The sequence below is a fragment of the Haliaeetus leucocephalus genome, unplaced genomic scaffold, assembly GCF_000737465.1.
Source record: "Haliaeetus leucocephalus isolate CR32 unplaced genomic scaffold, Haliaeetus_leucocephalus-4.0 Scaffold495, whole genome shotgun sequence".
NCBI classification, from domain to species: domain Eukaryota; kingdom Metazoa; phylum Chordata; class Aves; order Accipitriformes; family Accipitridae; genus Haliaeetus; species Haliaeetus leucocephalus.
The window spans coordinates 8,041,187-8,059,988 of record NW_010972931.1 but is presented as its reverse complement, the minus strand read 5'-3'; the positions used below and the strand labels follow the sequence as shown (position 1 = coordinate 8,059,988).

The following is an 18,802-nucleotide window of genomic DNA, read 5'->3' as shown; positions in this document are numbered from 1 at the left end:
TCCTGCCAGGAGCCTGCTCCAGCATAGGCTTCCCACAGGGTCACAGCCTTCTTCGGGCATCCCCCTGCTCCAGCGTGGGGTCATCCCTGGTCTGCAGGTGGATATCTGCTCCACCATGGACCTCCCTGGGCTGCAGGGGGACAGCCTGCCTCACCATGGTCTTCCCCACAGGCTGCAGGGGAATCTCTGCTCCGGCGCCTGGAGCACCTCCTCCCCTTCCTTCTGCACTGACCTGGGGGTCTGCAGGGCTTTTTCCTCACATATTCTCACTCCTCTCTTCAGCTGCAGGTGCTGGGGGTTTTTTTCGATCTTCTAAAATCTGTTATCCCAGAGGCGCTACCCCCATCGCTGATGGGCTCAGCCTTGGCCAGCGGCAGGTCCAACTTGGAGCCAGCTGGCATTGGCTCTGTTGGACATGGGGGAAGCTTCTGGCAGCTTCTCACAGAAGCCACCCCTGTAGCCTCCTCACTACCAAAACCTTGCCACGCAAAACCCAACAGATAACAACAACCACCATGGTATTAATCAGATAAGGTGCACCAAGACTTATAGAGTGATTAAACTTCCTAATTCAGTTTTATTTTCAAACTGGCATAACCCTTCTTCACAGTTCAAGTATTTAACTGCTCAGAAGTCATCTTTTAAAATGACACTGCTGAAAAACTATTACTTTCCTTGCACCTGATTTGGGTTCTTCTAGAAAAACAAGTGCAGGTCATCAAGACTGCCTGGAAATTCCTCATTGAAATATCTTATCTCTGTTAAAAGCACCTCAAACACAAAGCAATCTGGCCCCAGCTACAACACTATTAACACCATCTTTCAACTGGCCATTTGACTCCTATGTTCCTTAACTTTTCCACAGTCTTTTCTTCTTCACCCCACACCATACCCAGGGCTGGCTACCTACTAGGAACACAGCAGATAGCATCAGGAACACAGTAAAAGGATAAAGCAGACTTCATGAAGTCAGCACCAGCATTCTGAGGCATCTGTGTGAAATGATTTACCACATCATAAATATATAAGATCAAACAACTATTAAAAACATTGTTTATCCTTCCTTATAGAGCCTGCTTTGCCTAGCAACTACACATTAACAAGCTCTGAATTTTTAAAACAATTTTAAAACAAACACTCAAAAAGCACAGTGACCAGGAAAGGGGAAGATGGGAAAATAATTTCAACTCAGAATTTCCTCCCTCTTTTTAATTAAATAAACCTAATTCCTGTTTTGTAATTTCAAACTTCTGTCATATATTCCCAGTGGGATGTTATACAGGTTTTACTTAAAACAATAAAGGAATATGAGCCTTTTCCTTCCTGAATAACATTGAAATAAATGGTGTTTATAGTCCAAAAATAACCCTATGGCTTGAGCCTACACATTTGTCACACAGGCATGCCTTCTGTTAAAAGAAGGAGGCATTCAAACTTACTGAAGTAATGAAAAAAATACAGGTCAGGAACAACTAATGCTTCTTTCAAAAGCAAGGAGAGGGAGAAAAGAAAAAAAGAAAGGTCTAGTGGACAATAACACAAGCCATTCAAGACAGATGGCACATGGAGAAACAAGGATTCATTGGTGGGGCCTTCAAGCTTAAAGACACACACATACACACACACACACACGCTTTGAGGTCTATCAGCTTGGTTGGGCTTTATGCTATCTATTTTCTAGAGCTCCAAGAGTGGGATTCCATGGAACTATCCTAATGACCAAAGCTCAGAATTTGTGAGGATTAGGGAAAAAAAAAAAAAAAAAAAAAAAAAAAAGGGATCTACAGTACCGCAGCACAACACTGATTATTTTCTTCCCCTCCAATGAATGTCCACATTTTACTGACACAATTGTATCTGATTATCCTAGTTCTCCCAATTCTAAGTTATACATTGAAATATATTGTTAAAAAAAAAAAAAAAAAAGAAACATGAACTCTAAATCATACCCATGCATGGTTGCCCCACAAATCTGAAAAGCCAAAGGGATATGTCCATTAGCAGTTCAGCTTCAGCTTTGTTCCCTTTTACTTAGTTATAAAAAAATTCATCCAAACTAAATGCTTCTTAATGTGTACCTTAACAACGCATGGGGTGTGATTGAGATTATGCAGAAAAGAGCAAAGCTGAAGTCAAACTCCTTTGATCACGGATTCAGCGCGAATTCTAAGATATCAATATCACACAAGTTAAATGAGATGTCCTTGATCTACCAAGTAATACAGTAATTTATATTACTAAAACTAGAAAGTCCTCCAGATATAAAACATAAAATAAACATTGTATCAGCATACCTCCTGTTCTTCCAAGGCCAACCTGCACAGAAGGTTGAAGGCTTCCTTCATTTTTCAACAAATGAGGCAAATGGTAATAGATATTTGGCACTTGAAGAGATTTTCTACTTGTTAGCTCTTTTAACAATTTCAGTGTTTCATCTGCAAATATACATGAAATCAGTAATGCAGAAAAAAAAGAATATGAAGTTTTATGCAGTGGTAAATAGTACAAAATTCCAAGCTTGGCCCTAACTGAAAAAAAAGAACAAATTATGCATTTTACTGGGCATTATATCTTGTGTACAAAGGAAGTGTTTTCTTATTTTAATGTTTTAAATAAACGACGGCCAATATTATTTTCCACCAAGTAATCTTGCTACAGATATAGTTAATACTTACCTGATCACGTAAGACTTAATGTGTAATCACAGAAGTAAAAAATGCTCCATTTATTCAGGGGTTTGGTTTTGGGGGTTTTTTTGTTTGTTTTTCCCAATGAATCAAAATGGGAGGCTTATTTACCAGATTATTTTTTACTTACGCTTACAGAGCTCATCACTTGAGCTTGACCATCAGCCTCTTGATTGCATCAAGATGAGCATCAGCCTCCAAAATAGGTAAAAGCTTATGGAAGACTTTACCAGTTTACCATTTAATCACTAGTTATAAAAAGGACATTACCTGTACATTTTACAAATCGTAACCAACACCTTAGCCTGTATGTTTTTACATCTTCGATGTGATGCTACTGCAAATAACTTCTCAAAGCTACAAATACATATTGGAGTACGCTACACATACAGATACAAAACAAAAATAGCATTAAATATACAATTGAGATTTTGAGCATTTCTGCAATAAAATAAATGCTAACATGAATTTAATTTAGTCCATTAGAGTACTTAAAATAATTCTTGCTCCTTCTAGAGCAACTGCCTCTCAGGATGTCCAGGTGGCTCTCAAAGTTGCAAATAACAGTTTTTAAATTCCCCTGCTGTGCATATTGATTTTCTTATAGCAAGTGTGAAAACAACTCATTTCAAATGACAAATATGATAGCATATGGACCTTTGAAAATGTATGGGCTTTATAATATCAAGTTAAGTAAAAAAAAAAATGTACTCAAGATTTCAGAGATAAAACTGAATTGTGAAGAAGTGAGAAAAGTAATGACAAAAATGTCATTCCTCTCAGATTCTGACTGTAGCTTCTACAAAGATAGAAGGGGTTTGTTGTGGGTTTTGGTTTGGTTTGTTTGGGGTTTTTTTTAATATTTACTTTTGGGTGAAACTAAATTCCTAACTGCTTAAAATCTTGAAAAAAGCTTTGTAAATAGATGCCATAAGTAAAGTTGCTTATTTTGATAGATTCTAATACAGGTACATTTTACTTTTCCTGCTAACATTTCCTTTAGCTTCAACTGCAAAAGCTGGACTAAAAATTCTGTCAAAGTATGACAGCTCTTTGTATGAATGAATAATGATCTACATAAAACAATCTCAAATTCTTTCAGCTTCAAAGATAGCAAATATTACATAGGATTATGTATACTTAAGTACATTAAACTTAATAAAAAAAAAAAATCTATCTAACACTAAGTTCTGAGCACAAAAGCTTAGGAATTCAGACTCCAGCTGACTTCCCATCATGGCTCCATATGGAAAAAAGAGGATGTCCCAGTTAGGATCCACACATGGTAGAATGTTAAAAATGTGAATCAGTAACTTCAGCTGCATCAGAAGATAATAACTCCCTATAACTATATTGTCTATAAGCAAGCTAACTAATTTTTAGAAATAAATGTGGTAATAACTTAATCATAAATCCAGTATCAAAATTACTTGACTTCCTCTGTGGTTGTTTGTTTTAACAGGAAAAACATACACACAGAATAGGAAGACAAGTCACAGACTATGTTAAATGTAACCTTTAACCATACCATTCCTGGAGATCCAGGGAACTACGGAGATCAGGTTAGATACGCCAGTGTCAGACAGAGCAATTCATCATTAATATCAGCACTGAGGGCCTATAATTATAACAACCACCCCACCTCCCCCAAAAGAATTCTATAGAAAATAGTAACCCATAGCATAAATGCAAGTAGACAACAGATTTTAAAAGCTTGATCCAGTTTTTTGATTTGCAAAACTCTTTGGTTTTATTCTGCAACCTACCAAATCATACCTCTTGCCAGAAAGTTTATATTTATTTGTTATTCATTTCCTATCTAAAAAAAATCAGAGTGACTAAAACAGTAATGGTGTGATTTTAAAAGTTAACTTCAATAATCTGGTAAGTAGTGCAAAGTCATTCTCTAATATTGCCAAACACAGCTCTCGGTAAACTTGAGCATCAGCCTCCAAAATAGGTAAAAGCTTATGGAAGACTTTACCAGTTTACCATTTAATCACTAGTTATTAAAAAGGACATTACCTGTACATTTTACAAATTGTAACCAATACCTTAGCCTGCATGTTTTTACATCTTCAAGCTGACTTTTAAACATATTTTAATTGCTTCAAGTTCATTCATTTCCTCTGTTTGCTCACCTTTGCCCTCAAGGTTTATTTTAAAAAGTGATGTAAATTATTGTCAAAATATATTCAATATGTTAAATAAGTAACCAGAAGTTCCAGACTTTGGGAGCTAGGTGTGGAATAAGTATTCAGTCCCTAAAGTCATAAGAAGAAGAGTGGGTGGATCATTAAGAACAGAAATTGGAAAACACAGAACCCAAAAAAATCCCCACCAGATACAACATATTACACATTCTTTATTTGCACTGCTTAACAGTTTCCTTCGGCTTTCTTGGTATTAATTTCTTATTCTATAGTAATAAGAAGAGATATTGGTATTGCAGAGTTATAAAAAATAGCTCAAACACAGTATGTACCTGAAAAATTATTCATTGCATTCTTACTCCCATTTGTTTCTGCTACTGCACGCCTGAACTGCTCCAAAATAGCATTCAGCTCAGAAGAGCGTTGCAGAGTACGATGCTCAGCTATACGAAGACGTTCCTTCAAAGCATGAAATTCCCGTTGATATGCAATCAACTTTTCTAGAGAGAAAAAAAGATGATCCTGGTTATTTTTGGAAACAAACTCCTACAGACAGATCCAACAAGGGTCAGGGACTGCTCAGGTATGCAGCATCTGAAATCCAACCAAGAAGGGCACAGCCCAGCACAATCCCACCTGCGTGAGGCACCTTAGCATTTACACAGCGTACTGAGGAAAGAGTGAGCTGCACCAGACAGCGATGCAAAGCAGGCATTAAGGGGGGGGGGGTATGCCCCTCACCATAGCCACAGACAGGGGCAACCTTTGAGTGCCTATTACTCAGCACCACAAGGCAATTCTGAATCCTTTCTTGGAACAGATGCCCACAAACCCTTTCTTTTAAGAAGCACAATAGGAGTGGTGCCTTACAAAAGCACAGGTTATGCCTTTTGAAAGCCCCCTCTAAATACTTTGTAAGAATCAGCAGAATTTGACAATATTCCAGACGTACCAATTTAAAACCCAAGTTTTAACTTAATGATATTCTCAGTGCCTGCAAGAACAAAATTTTCATCAAAATCCTGCTAATGTAGACACATATGTGTATTCTTTGAAAGGAGACCAAAAGAGAGAGGGGGAAACACCAAAACTCATTTGCTGATATATTGCCTATGCCCTTGCCACCCAGCAAAGTATCTCTGGTTTCTGCATCTCTCCTTCTTCCTATTGGTCATTTCCTTGAATCTCCTGCTCACCATCATCACTCTCCTTCAGCCAACCTACAGATATGGACTGGAGTATCTTAAGTGAATACCCTGTAATCAATATTCCAACCACACAGCTGTCATCCATAGACATATCTTTTTTGTTATTTACCTATTCATTCCTAGCCTTTTAGTATTGCAATGGTAGGGAAGCAGAAGTTTTGCAAGCAATTTGAATCTCTTCCTGTTGCGACATTACAGTAACATATGGGGTAAAAAAGGAATTACAGTCAACTTTCCCTTGTTAATAATGTTGCATTTCCTCCAACTTCTTTCAATTTACATTTATTTTCTTTTTTTGTGGTTGGGATGTACTGTTCTGATTATGTTTAGAAAGCATAATTAGCTAAAATGCCCTCTGTTTTGAAGACAGAAAAATAAAAACATAGTTCACTACCTCTTAAAAACATTTCCCTTGCCAGGCTTATTTTCCTTTTTTCATTAAAACCAAATGGTTACTGTTTTTGTGCCAACAAACCCAGAACACAGTGCTAGGCACACTAAACACTGACGACTGAATCCAGACTGCTATTTGAAACAGGACTTGGTGCTTTAGTCAGCAGTATCGAGAAGGCCAGGAAAATTTTCTGGAGTTTCTGGCATGAAGGACCTTCTTACTTGCCAATGATAACCCAAAGAAATCAAAGATTGCTTGGAACCATGTCTACTAGTTACAGTAATGTTACAAAATATTTTAATAGCTAAACGAATACAGAATTGTATTAGTTTAGACACCACACTCAAGTATGTGAATGATATTCCCTCCCCAAAATGAATGGGTGATGGCAGGTTATATAGATCCCTGTTAATTTCTGTATCAACAGGGAAGAACAGGTGAGCCACCAAAGCACATGCAAGGTTTTATTGAGGGCTTCTATAGCTGTGGATAGCCTCAGAAGCAGCCTGTAGCAGCAGGTCTCCCTTCTTGTCTTTATTCATGGTACAAGATAGCAGACAAACTTTAGCACTTCTGTTCTTCCTGCTTTGAAAAGGCTAAACTTGTCTGTGGTGGAGTCTGTATTTCTCCTGCGAAAATGGTGAGAACTCTATGGAACATGTGGTTCAGGCTCCAGCACCTCAAGTAGGATGAATTCAAGTCTTCCTCTCTTGACTTAGACAAATTCTTGGCAGAGACCATTTCTCTTTCTACACTTACTACAAGATAGCAGCACATCACACACAGTACTCCAGTGATTCTGGTACTCTAAGGAACAGCGGAGGCCTAGAGGGAACAATTTCCTTAGGAACACTTCAAAGAGTGGAGAACCACAGTAGTTCCCTGCCACCTCCACCTAGCAAACTCCATAATGCAAAATCAGAAATATCTTCTTGCTAAACTCAGCCTGTAAACAGAGATTAAGATTTTTCTGCCTCCCTAGTTCAGGTAGCTAATATGAAAATGGGAAATACAGGACCCTTGTAATTCCACAGCAAATTAAAACTCTGTCATAAACCACAAGAAACTTAGAGCCCAACTGAAAAGGCAGTTTTATCACATGAAGAAATGAAAACTGTAGTTTTGTATTAAGAACTACCAATAAAAATCCCTTACTGACGAGATGACACTTTCAGAGGAGGTAGCTGTTATAACACCTTTAATTTACAATTAATATAATGTCAGTAATAAAAAGGTAATTAGTTAATTTCTTTTTAAAGAAATTTAAAATCATATATGTGAACTTTTATTTTCATAAGTTATCATAGCAGGTTTTGACCAAAGAAGATAGGTTCCCAACTGTGACACTAATTCTTCTACTGGGAAAAATTTTACAAAGTAGTTCAGTCCTGAGGCTCCCAGTGAACAGTACTGGTATTATATTTATGGTACCCAAGATCTCAAAAGCATGAATTTCTTTAAGAAATACTAGTTGATTGGTTCGAAGTAGTCAACTTCTCACAGCTCCTTCAACCAGATGTATCTGGGTTAAGGAGGCTGCTTTAAACGATACATAAAACCCTGAAACCCATCCTTCAAAAATATATGACTGATTTTTTTTTTTGTTAGGTCACAATATTATTCAGCCAAGTAAAACTATAAAATGCTAACATTACAAATATAATAATATTTTAAGTCCACTACACTATGAGTATTTTTCTGGTTATTTACGCAAAATTAAGTAAAAAACATTCTTTCCAAGAACTTAAGCAATTTAAAACATTTACATCTCCAACACTACCAGAGCTAGCACTTTTTGTGTATTTGGAGATAAATGTGTAATTTGCCTTTTGGTACTTGTTTTAGAATATGACTGCCTGTACTTTGAAACAAAACAAATTAAATTTAAATTTCTAACAGTTATATCTTTGGCATATTTGCAGTACTGCAAAACATTGATCAACTGCTCAGATACTTATTAAAAACAAACAAATAAAAACACAAGCAGCAACATCAAATTTCATCTCATACTGAAAGGCACTTACAAAAGAGAAAATACTTCTTCAGCTCTTACAATCATGGTCACCACCTGTCCCAGACTTTAGAAAAGTAAGTGGCCCTTAAGGCATCAGGAGTTCATAAATACTCTAATTTGATTTTTCACAGTTCTTGACTCTTAAGTACATGGGAAGGAGCCTACAAGATTACATTCAAGGATCTATTTTTACTTAACATTTGACTTAGCTCAAGTTTGTTATTTGCTCTCCCTCCCCCCCCCCAAAAAAAGAAATAATTTGAAAGCTAAATCTTTTCATCAAAAAATTAGGACTTTTTGAGGAGAACATGATACTGTATTACACAGAAGTCCCATTTATATTTTAAATTTCACTTCTTTCCTCACAAGGAGGAAGTGACTGTAGAAGTTTCTCCAGAAATTCAAGGCAGTCTTTCTGAAATGTGTATGTATGATGAAAGGCCAAAGCCCAATTAGAGTTGAAAATCACCAGTGCTGTATCTGACAACAAGAGTAGCTTTGTTAAGTACATTAATAGCAAAAGGAGGTCTAAAGAAAACATTGGACCAGTACTTGTTGATTATAGTCACCTAACAGGGACAAATATAAAGCAGAGGCACTCAATGCTTTTTTTGCTTCAGTCTTTAATAATACTGATAGACCTTGGGCTGCCCAGTCCTCCAAGTCAGAGGACCACGAGTGTGGGCTGTATCAGCTGAATGTTCACAAGTCCATGGGGCCTGATGGGATTAATCCCAGAGTACTGAAGGAGCTAGCAGATGTTATGGCAGTACCCCTCTTGATCATCTACCAAAGGCCTTGGGAGTCTGGGGAGGTCCCCGCTGACTGGAAGTTAGCCAGTGTTACTCCAATTTACAAAAAGGTTATGCAGGAAGACCCAGAAGACTACAGACCTGTTACTCTAACCTCAGTTCCTGGAAAAATGATGAGAAGATTATACTGTGTACTATTGCAAGGCATTTAAAGGACAATGCAATCATCAGGCAGAGTCAGCATGGCTTCACAAAGGGAAAGTCCTGTTTAACTAATTTGATATCCTCCTATGGTAAGGTCACCTGCCTTGTGGATGAAGGGAAGGCAGTGGATGCATTCTTTTTTTTATTATTTTAGTAAAGCTTTTGATACTGTCCCTCACAGCATCCTTCTGGACAAGTTGTCTAACTATGAGATGAGCGGGTTCACGGTGCGCTGGGTGAAGAACTGGCTGAACGGCAGGGCTCAAAGGGTTGTAGTGAATGGGGCTACATCTGGCTGGCGGCAGGTCACCAGCGGTGTTCCTCAGGGTTCAATTCTAGGGCCAGTTCTGTTCAATATCTTTATCAATGATCTGGATGCAAGAGTTGAATGCAACATTAGCAAGTCTGCTGACAATACCAAACTGGGAGGTGCTGTCGACTTTCTCGAGGGACAAGAGGCCTTGCAGAGGGCCAGACTGGAGCACTGGGCAATCCATCAATGGCATGAAATTTAACAAGAACAAATGCTAGATTTTGCACCTGGGACAGAGTAACGCCAGGCACAAGTATAAATTGGGAGAGGAGTGGCTGGAGACCAGCCCTGCGGAAAGGGATCTGGGGGTGCTGGTTGGCAGCAGGCTCAGCATGAGTCAGCCGTGTGCCCTGGCGGCCAAGAGGGCAACTCGCACCCTGGGGTGCATCAAACACAGCATGACAAGCTGGTCAAAAGAGGGCATTATCCAGCTGTATTCAGCATTGGTGCAGCCTCACCTGGAGTACTGTGTGCAGTTCTGGGCTCCAGAATTTAAGAGGGATGTGAAGGTCCTTGAACGCATCCAGAGGAAGGCAACAAAGCTGGTGAAAGGGCTGGAAGGCATATCCTATGAGGAGTGGCTGAGGACTTGCGGCTTGCCTAGTTTAGAGAAAAGGTAGCTGAGGGGCAACCTCACTGCTCTCTATAGCTTCCTGAGGAGGGGACATGGAGAGGGAGGTGCTGATCCCTTCTCCCTGGGATCCAGTGATGGGACACATGGAAATGATTCAAAGCTGCACCAGGGGAGGTTTAGATTTGGCATTAGGAAGCATTTCTTCACTGAGAGGGTGGTCAAACACTGGAACAGCCTTCCTAGAGAGGTGGGCGATGTCCCAACCCTGTCAGTGTTTAAGAGGCATTTGGACAATGCCCTTAACAACCTGCTTTAACTTTTGGTCAGCCCTGAATTGGTCAGGCAGTTGGACTAGATGATCGTTGTAGGTCCCTTCCAACTGAGATATTCTATTCTATGACAAGCTGACTTGTAAAGCATTGTATATACAAAAAAGTCAATAGTGTAGCTGATATTTTCAAAACACATTTGACCATTTAGTGTTTTATTGTTCAAAGGTTTCTTTAAAACCTAAAGAAATTGAATTGATTTCATGTCAGAAAGTATAAAATCACTTTTTTTTTCATTGCTGTTACAGTAAAAAGAAAAATACTGAGCCTAAAACCATAAAGGAAACAGTCACAGAGATCAGTGGTCACCATCATGAAAAAAGTTTCTGTTTCTACAATGTTATAAATTACTTTTCTCCTTCTTATGCTGAAACCTAGAGTACTTTAAGAAAACAAAGGAAGGAATTCAGACAGTAAGTTATTGGCCTTATACAGCTGATGGAAGAACCCCAAACATATCCATTTTCTGACAAATAAAACATCCCTCTAACAGCAGCTGTAGCCAATATCAAATGCATTTGGTCTCCAATAATTTCAGCATACAGTCATATATTTATTTAAGAACAATATACTACTTTACATTGAAATGAGAAGGTGATGCTTTTCCATACTTTGCTCTGGAAGCCAAAAAGATCAAATAAAAATAACTAGCCCTCATACTTCCAATGAAATATCTTGTTAAGAAAGGACTTGAGAACTGAAAGCATTAATTCTTCATCATTTACTCTTAAACTGTAGTAGTTTCAGCAAAACTCCAGAAGCTAAAAACCTAAATATTTTAGCTGGCTTGATGCTGCGCACTTCTTGGAAAGTTAACACTATTTCAACTCACTCAGTAGTTTGTTTTCCCAACTTTTTTTCCATTGTTGCAAGATGTTCTCCTAAATATGCAGAACCTAGAATTTAGACAAGCTCACTTAAAAGTTGATGCAGAATTTTGAAAATTAAAAATTCAAATCAAACTGTGAAGGTTTGCAAGGTTTTGACCAGAGATGGAATCTCAGCTCTCAGCCTACTCTTCCTCCTCTGGGTTATTTATGGTTCTCCTACTAAGCAACTGTTTTTGTTTTTTTTTTAAAAAAAAAAAGAAGTCATTCCAAAAAGACACCATTAGCCTAAGTTACAAACTCAGCCCATTCTCCTCTTAGCCACACACAGTCTTGATTGCATCATTTGATTTTTGCTCCAAATTTAGACAGCTCATAAGCAAAGTTTTAACCAGATACCAATTTCCTAAGCTCAACATGGAGCTTCTGAACATCTCAGCATATATCTAGTTTCTTAGTTTTGGGTTTTGTACTACTAGTCTAATCTGTTTATGTACTTCAACCCATGATTTTTAAGAGCAAAGAGCTTTCCCTTGGGATAAAAAAGGGCATCAAAGTAAAGGAACAAAAAATATGGTATAGTTTGAATTTACAAAAGCATTTTGCAGATTATCTCAGCTCAACTACAACAGCAAAAGCAGCCTGAATTGTAGGTAAATTACCTGCACTGACAGGATGCTCACTGTATCATAACTCCAAGTGAAACACATACCGAGCAACAAAATGGCAAAAATACCCTGGAAACAACACAACCAAAGCAACTCTATGGCTATTCAGCTTCAGTGCCATTAAAAATCATCAACAGCTCTTAGGTTTTCTGTTCATGTTACTTTTTTAGCAAAATGAAAATTTTTAACACCCCAAGCCTGCCAGTGAGGAAACTACTTTGGGTGTACTTTTAAATTGAGTGGAGTACAGACATCTATAGAATCAGCAAAATTCTGCTGCCTCTGACTGTTTGAAGTTTCACCATAAACCACCCACAAAGGAAATGGAGATGGGTCAGTATCGAAGAAAGAACCTAGGCACCTAACCTTCACTTGCAATGCACTTTTGAAACCTGTACATATGTGCGTGTGTGTCAACATTAATCTTAAAACACAGAAAGCACAGTTGAATAGGATTCCTGGTCAAGATACTGGTATTATTAAAGCAACAATCACCAGAAAATACTCAATTCACTATTTAGAAATCTGAAGAACTACTTAGATCCACCAATGAGATTGCAGCTGCAATTCAATATTTTTGAGAGCATGTAAGTACACAACAGTCTTGACCAATGCATACTTATATTGATATACAAGAATTCACAAGATTTTATTTATATACCTTAGGCAGTAGTAGAAGAGGAACACAGAGGAGCATGTATTTAGATAATATGCATACACATCCATCTTTGTTAACATTGCACAAGGGAAAGGAGGTACAGGCACTACAGAATCAGAGACGTTTTGTGACCCTCTAGAGATGCCTCTCTCAAGAAATGGGTTAAACAGTGGACAAAGAAGAGGGGCCAGAAACCATCTAAAAAGGGAAGTTCACATTTCTGGCAATGTCTGCAAAGCTTCTGATTCCACATAGCCTGCAACAGCCATACTAACATAGCCTGGCCTCCAGTAAAAACCCTGCCACTCTAAAAGAAGAAAAAAAGATATGTGGCTGCTGTATAATATGCCCCCATGCCCCCCCCCCCCGCTTATTTTTGGGGGGGGGGAGCATAGGGAGGTAGAAGAAAACAGTATTGCATGAAGACCCTTACAAACCTCAAGAACATTTCAGCGATTCTCATTTAGTATTGCCATTCTCCCTCAAGGAAAGCCTTTCTGTCTGCTAAAAGAAGCACCATCTACAACACAAAAAGCAGTATGAAAGCTTTGCAAGCTGTTATTTATCTTATAAATTAAGCAGGTTCACATACACATTAAATCACAGGTCATTTCCACAACTGGAAGTGGAACATACTGAACTAAGGTGACTGTATTTAAGGGGGGCGGGATGTAAGCTATAATTTACTCAAAAGCTCTATGGTGGTATGGCTGGTTGTCTCCAAAGGCAGATGCATCAGACGACAAGATCAGAAAAAGCTTTATGACCTTCCCATATCAACAGCAGGCAGTTGCATCTTCCTTCAAACCGCAGATCAGCTAAATACCCAAAGTGACGGATCTGCCACACAGAGAAAAAGGTAACGAGCCAGAGACTTGACACTCATAAAGGACAGCAAGACAACTACAGAGGGCTTAGCTTTACCACACTGTAGGCCTGATTTATATTTCCTGCTCTTACCCAACTGAACTGTTGAAACCTCTCACCCCCTTTGTTCATTAAATAGGAATAGGAAGAATTGACTGCTGTCTGACACACAGACAAAAGGCTTTGGTCGGCAACAAAGCATTGCACACAAATATTCAATTAGTAAAATGGGTAAGAGTGGGAACAGATACCTGATGCGGCAGGACCTCTCCTCCATCCAAGAGGGAGATAGTTAAATAATTATTCAAACAAACAGCGTCTCACTGGCAATAGTACTAAATTCACTAATGTAACAGTTAAGTTTATGGCCCACCCTCGTGACAACCCTTTCAGTTTTCGTCTTCCAGCCCCAGGGGTCCCTCTCCTTAGACCCTCACTCAAAACCAACAAAGCCTGCACCTTCTGGAAAAAAACTAAACCAAAACAAAAAACAAGAATAACAACAAAAAAAGGCTTCAGCTGAAGCAAATTGTGCTACAAGTTAAAGGTTCCACAGCAAATGTCTCATTTTTCTGTATACTCTGTTGAAGAGTTATTAAACTGCCATTAAATAAATGTTTGAATCTGTGAGAATACAGTGTAGTAAGTGCTAATTCTGGTACTTTTGTGATTAGTTATTCCACAACTCATTTACTCCCACTATAAAAACCCCACAGTAGTTACCGTCATGCCACAGGTTAGAGACAGTAACAAGCTTCCTGTATTAATTTGATATGCTTGCATCAAGGTTGTTGATCAATTTACAGGTTGATACAAAATACAGCTCTTAACGGACAGACAGCTTCCACACTGAGTTTTTTATAGAATCAGTGGGTGTAGCAAGAGCAGGTTACTCTTCAATGAATTAGGGCTTCGTCAACATGCCAGCCAATTCAATCTGGCATAGCTTTTACAAGAATGTTTCTTTGTTTCAGCTACATAAGGTAAAAAATTAAGTTCTGCACTTCCCCTAAAATCTGTTCAGATGCTTTAGGTGATCCATGAAATTGTGCTATCAAGTACACCAGTATCCAGTAAGTCATGACAACACCTGCACTGACCTGCACTTCACTCTCACAAAGATGTACGCAACATGTATTTTTTAGACCATGCTTGATCCGTAATACCCGAGTACCTTACAAGCTATCACATTTGCAGTATCACCTGATCAAATAGTCATCTTTGTCCCTCACAAACAGATATCCTTTTAAACTAAAATCCTGCTATGCTAATATGTGGCGGACTAAATTATTTCCAATGTCAGTCAAAACAAAGACTGAATTCCTCTAGTAAATCAAAAGAAATTCTTGCTACACTAGCACTTAAGTAATTTTCAACTTCATCTTAAAACTGACACTTTTTTTTTGACAAAGGCTAGATTTCCTATTTTGTGTGGGTTTTGCAAAATGTAACTGTAAATAGGGTTACCCAATATTGTAATACAAAATCCTGCTGTCATTGCACTGTACAATCATCCAGCATCCACATAAAGATGCACAGACAAGAAATATATAGTGGCCTTTACTGAGGAAATACAAACATTGCTTCCACTGCCCTCTGGAAGTGACTCCAGAGTTCAGAAGATATTCACGAGACACAAATCAAGCACCGCATTCTCAAATGTCCAACTGAGGAATGGTGAGCAGAGGAATTGTGAAACCAATCACACAGGCATGGCCAAAAAGCTGTCCACATGAGAGATATTAAAGATGTTCCAGAGTCCACCTGTGACATTTAGGCTTATAAAAACAGCAAAACATTGTAACAAGCTGAGGTAATTATCAAATGTCAAAACCTATACACAGGCACAAATCATATTTATAACCAGCAATGTCAAACAATGAAGAATAAAGAAGGTGTTAACAAAATTTGCCCCCCAAAATTACATCTTAAATGTGCTTACAAATCAGACTTTGATTTTGCCTCCAAACTGCCTAAAAGCTGATACAAGGTGTCCTTGAAATGTTACAATACATTACCATGGATGACTACTCCCCATGAACTAATTAGCTTCCTTGCTCTTAAGTGAAATTAAAACCTTTTATAAGCAACTTATGATGAGTTATAAAATCTGAAGCAGAAAAGTAATCAACTATGCAAATACGGAATAAAGCAGTACATTGTAAATGCTAACAACAGACATGCTATAAATAAAAGCTCTTAAGAAAACTGCTCAAGGTCAAATTTTATCAGTCCTCTTTGAACACTTGATCCTGTAGGCCTTTTTACTTACAAAGTTTGTAGCTACGCCTGTTCATAAAGCTATTTTATTATTTTGAAGGGATAAGAGAATATGCGATTTTTTTATAAGTATATTATTCTGTAAAATTAAAGACAGTAAGGTAGATGATTTACATACAAAAAATACAACCTACTAATCATGACAAAACATTTTCTGCTTCATGAAACAAACAAACAAACAAAAAGGTCTTGTATCAAGATTTAAGAAAACAAGTGGGCAAGTCATTCTTTTATCCTAATCTTGCTACTCAAATTGACAGGTCATTTCAGCAATCCGGTATTCCAATCTACCAAAACAATCTGGTAGAATTACTGTTTATTGCCCTTGTTTTCCACATAGAAATGTACTTATCAGGACTAAAAGTATTTTTAAAAAATGCTTATTCAAGTAGCTTTCACTGTGAAGAACAGCTTATTTTTGAGTGGAGGTTCGTTCTGCAGGTTTTCCTAACTTATTTTTAAAAAAATAACTCAAAAATTATAATTACTTAATTTTTCATTGCAACTTGTTCACATTTTGCACTTCAAGGATCTGTATAAACAAATAATGTTTTTTGTTCTATCCAATTCCAATACACTAGCACAAGTCTGAAGTGTTTGCTTTGAAACTTTCAGGGCCTGATGCAATCTCAGTCCAGATAGTTTTGTTTAAACATTCCTTTGCCGCAGGAGCTGAAGTTGTTTTCACTAAAATTTTTAAAGCAATCTGAATATGATCCTTTGTAACATCAACTGGTAAAACCTTCCTATTTTGAAATGTAAATTTCAGAATCAATTTAGTTGTAAACATTCTTTCAAAAAAGTAAAATCCCCTGCTTTCTCAGAGACTCCACATATACAAACAAAGCAGAAAAATGGGAGTACAAAACAGATCAGACTCCGAGAACTTGCTTCCCCTCCCATTTTTTTTATCTTTAATATAAATACACTACAAATCCTGCAGCTTACCAATCAAAATGGAAGCACATAATAGTACAACAGGCAGGTTTGGTTTTTTGGTTTTTTTGTTTGTTTTCTAAAAAGCTACAGAATAAAAAATTTTCCTAGAGGAAAAACTATCCTAAGCAATCAGAAAGCCAAAGCCACCAAACTAGAATTGTGACAACTGATGAATGATTTATTTAAGGGGTATTTTATTAGCTGGATAGAGCAGCCAGGAACAGTTTTAAATGTCTCCAGATGCAATTGCTCACCTTTGCCTCTATATACAAATTGTTTAATACAGAAAGGTCACAATTTAGAAAGTTTCCTATACAGTTACAAAATCCACTATGACACCACTCTCAAGTCTCCACTGATGAGGGCTGACAGAGGGTCTTAATGTTCCTTTGGACACAAGGAATAAAAAGAATAATATATCAGAATATATCCAGACACCCATGACTAAGGAGGTCAAGTCAACAGAAGCATATGGTGTTCTGTCTGTGCATTGGCTTCAGACAATAAGGATAAACACACGATTTGTTTGAGAAGAGTTATTGGCAGCACTTGAGCTGAAAGTCTTCTTTTAAAATAAAGAACAGCAAGCTACAACGATGGAAAAAAATAAAGAAATCTCATATTTGCAATTTATTTGTCCTGATCCAACTGTTAACTAGCATTCATACTTCTTTGCCTAGTAAACAAAAGAGCCCAGGACTCTACGGATGAATATAATCCTCAGGGCTTTGGGGGTTCCAGCTATTTGGTTTTTATTTTATTTTCAGTGCTAAGAAGCACTGTCAACTCTGCTGGCATTTCTTCTTTAAAGGGAAAGTGATATAAAAAGGTCACTGAAATCATATGCTAAATCAGTTCTACAATAAGCAATCAGCATTTAACACATCTCTAGCCCTGAATAGAAACACTAAGGAATAAATAAAAGCTTCATAGATTCTATTCCCAAACAGCAAAGCTCTACAAGGAAAATTATTGCAAATTCTGTTGTAGACATACATAGCACAAAGATTTCAGTTTAAGAGGCAAATAAAAGAGCTCAGCAGACTATGCAAACTATTGAATTCATGTAATTTGGACATTAACTCTTTCCAGTGTCAGAAGAAATTACCTTCAAACAACCTTCACGAAAACCCTCCACTTTGATACTTCTTACTTGCCTCGCACAAGACTCAAAGTGTACAACAGTGTAAAAGAAACTAGGAAATGGTCAACGATAACATCACAGTATTACCTCAAAAACAGGAACACTACTTCCAGTGACAGCTTTTACAAAGATCATCACATCGCTATTACTTTTTCAAACTAACTGTCAATTAAAAAGCCACACTACAACTCTGACTAAAATCTTATGCAGAAGATCTACTGCTGAAGCAAGCACAAAGCTCCAGTTCAGGCAAGCATTACAATCATAGCACTGAAACACACTTTACTTTGAAGATACAGGATAGTTCAATATCTAGCCTGCATTCTTGGCAACACTGAAGGACTAAAGCACACTAGCTGAAAGAAAGCATTCCCATTGCATTTTTTTAATATACTAAAATAAAACAAAACATTCTACATTTCTGCAGAAACGTGTGTATTAAGCATACATGTCGCATCCATTTATTATGTTTGCTTCCATTATTTAGTTTATATGTGTGCACACTTTATTGCTACCAATAAACAAGAATATCTTCTTAAAACTATGTAATAGCTAATCACACTCATGTCTAACAAGACATATGAAAGATGCCATAATCACTTATGCTCATCCTAGCAAAGTGTGGCTCTATAATGTAACGATCAGCATCTCTGTGTCGTATCATAATTTCAACACTAAAAATAATACCAAAATCTAACCCTGGTAAAATACAATTCTTTCACATCTGTTAAAAAAGAACAAGAGACAACCCCTTCACCTGAAATACTCACAGATTTGCTGACAGCGTAAAC

The 18,802-nt window shown here is 37.6% G+C and overlaps 1 protein-coding gene across 3 annotated transcripts in view; it reads right to left on the bottom strand.

Moving 5' to 3' along the window:
* MGAT4A (mannosyl (alpha-1,3-)-glycoprotein beta-1,4-N-acetylglucosaminyltransferase, isozyme A) overlaps window positions 1-18,802 on the bottom strand; it is a 79,622-nt gene that overhangs the window by 43,221 nt on the left and 17,599 nt on the right. For all 3 annotated transcript variants that reach the window (XM_010575754.1, XM_010575756.1, XM_010575755.1), the window contains exons 3-4: window positions 5,173-5,340; window positions 2,295-2,435 (exon numbers count right to left, since the gene is read on the bottom strand). In XM_010575754.1, the coding sequence (XP_010574056.1) occupies window positions 2,295-2,435; window positions 5,173-5,340 (309 nt within the window). The remainder of the gene's footprint in view (window positions 1-2,294; window positions 2,436-5,172; window positions 5,341-18,802) is intronic.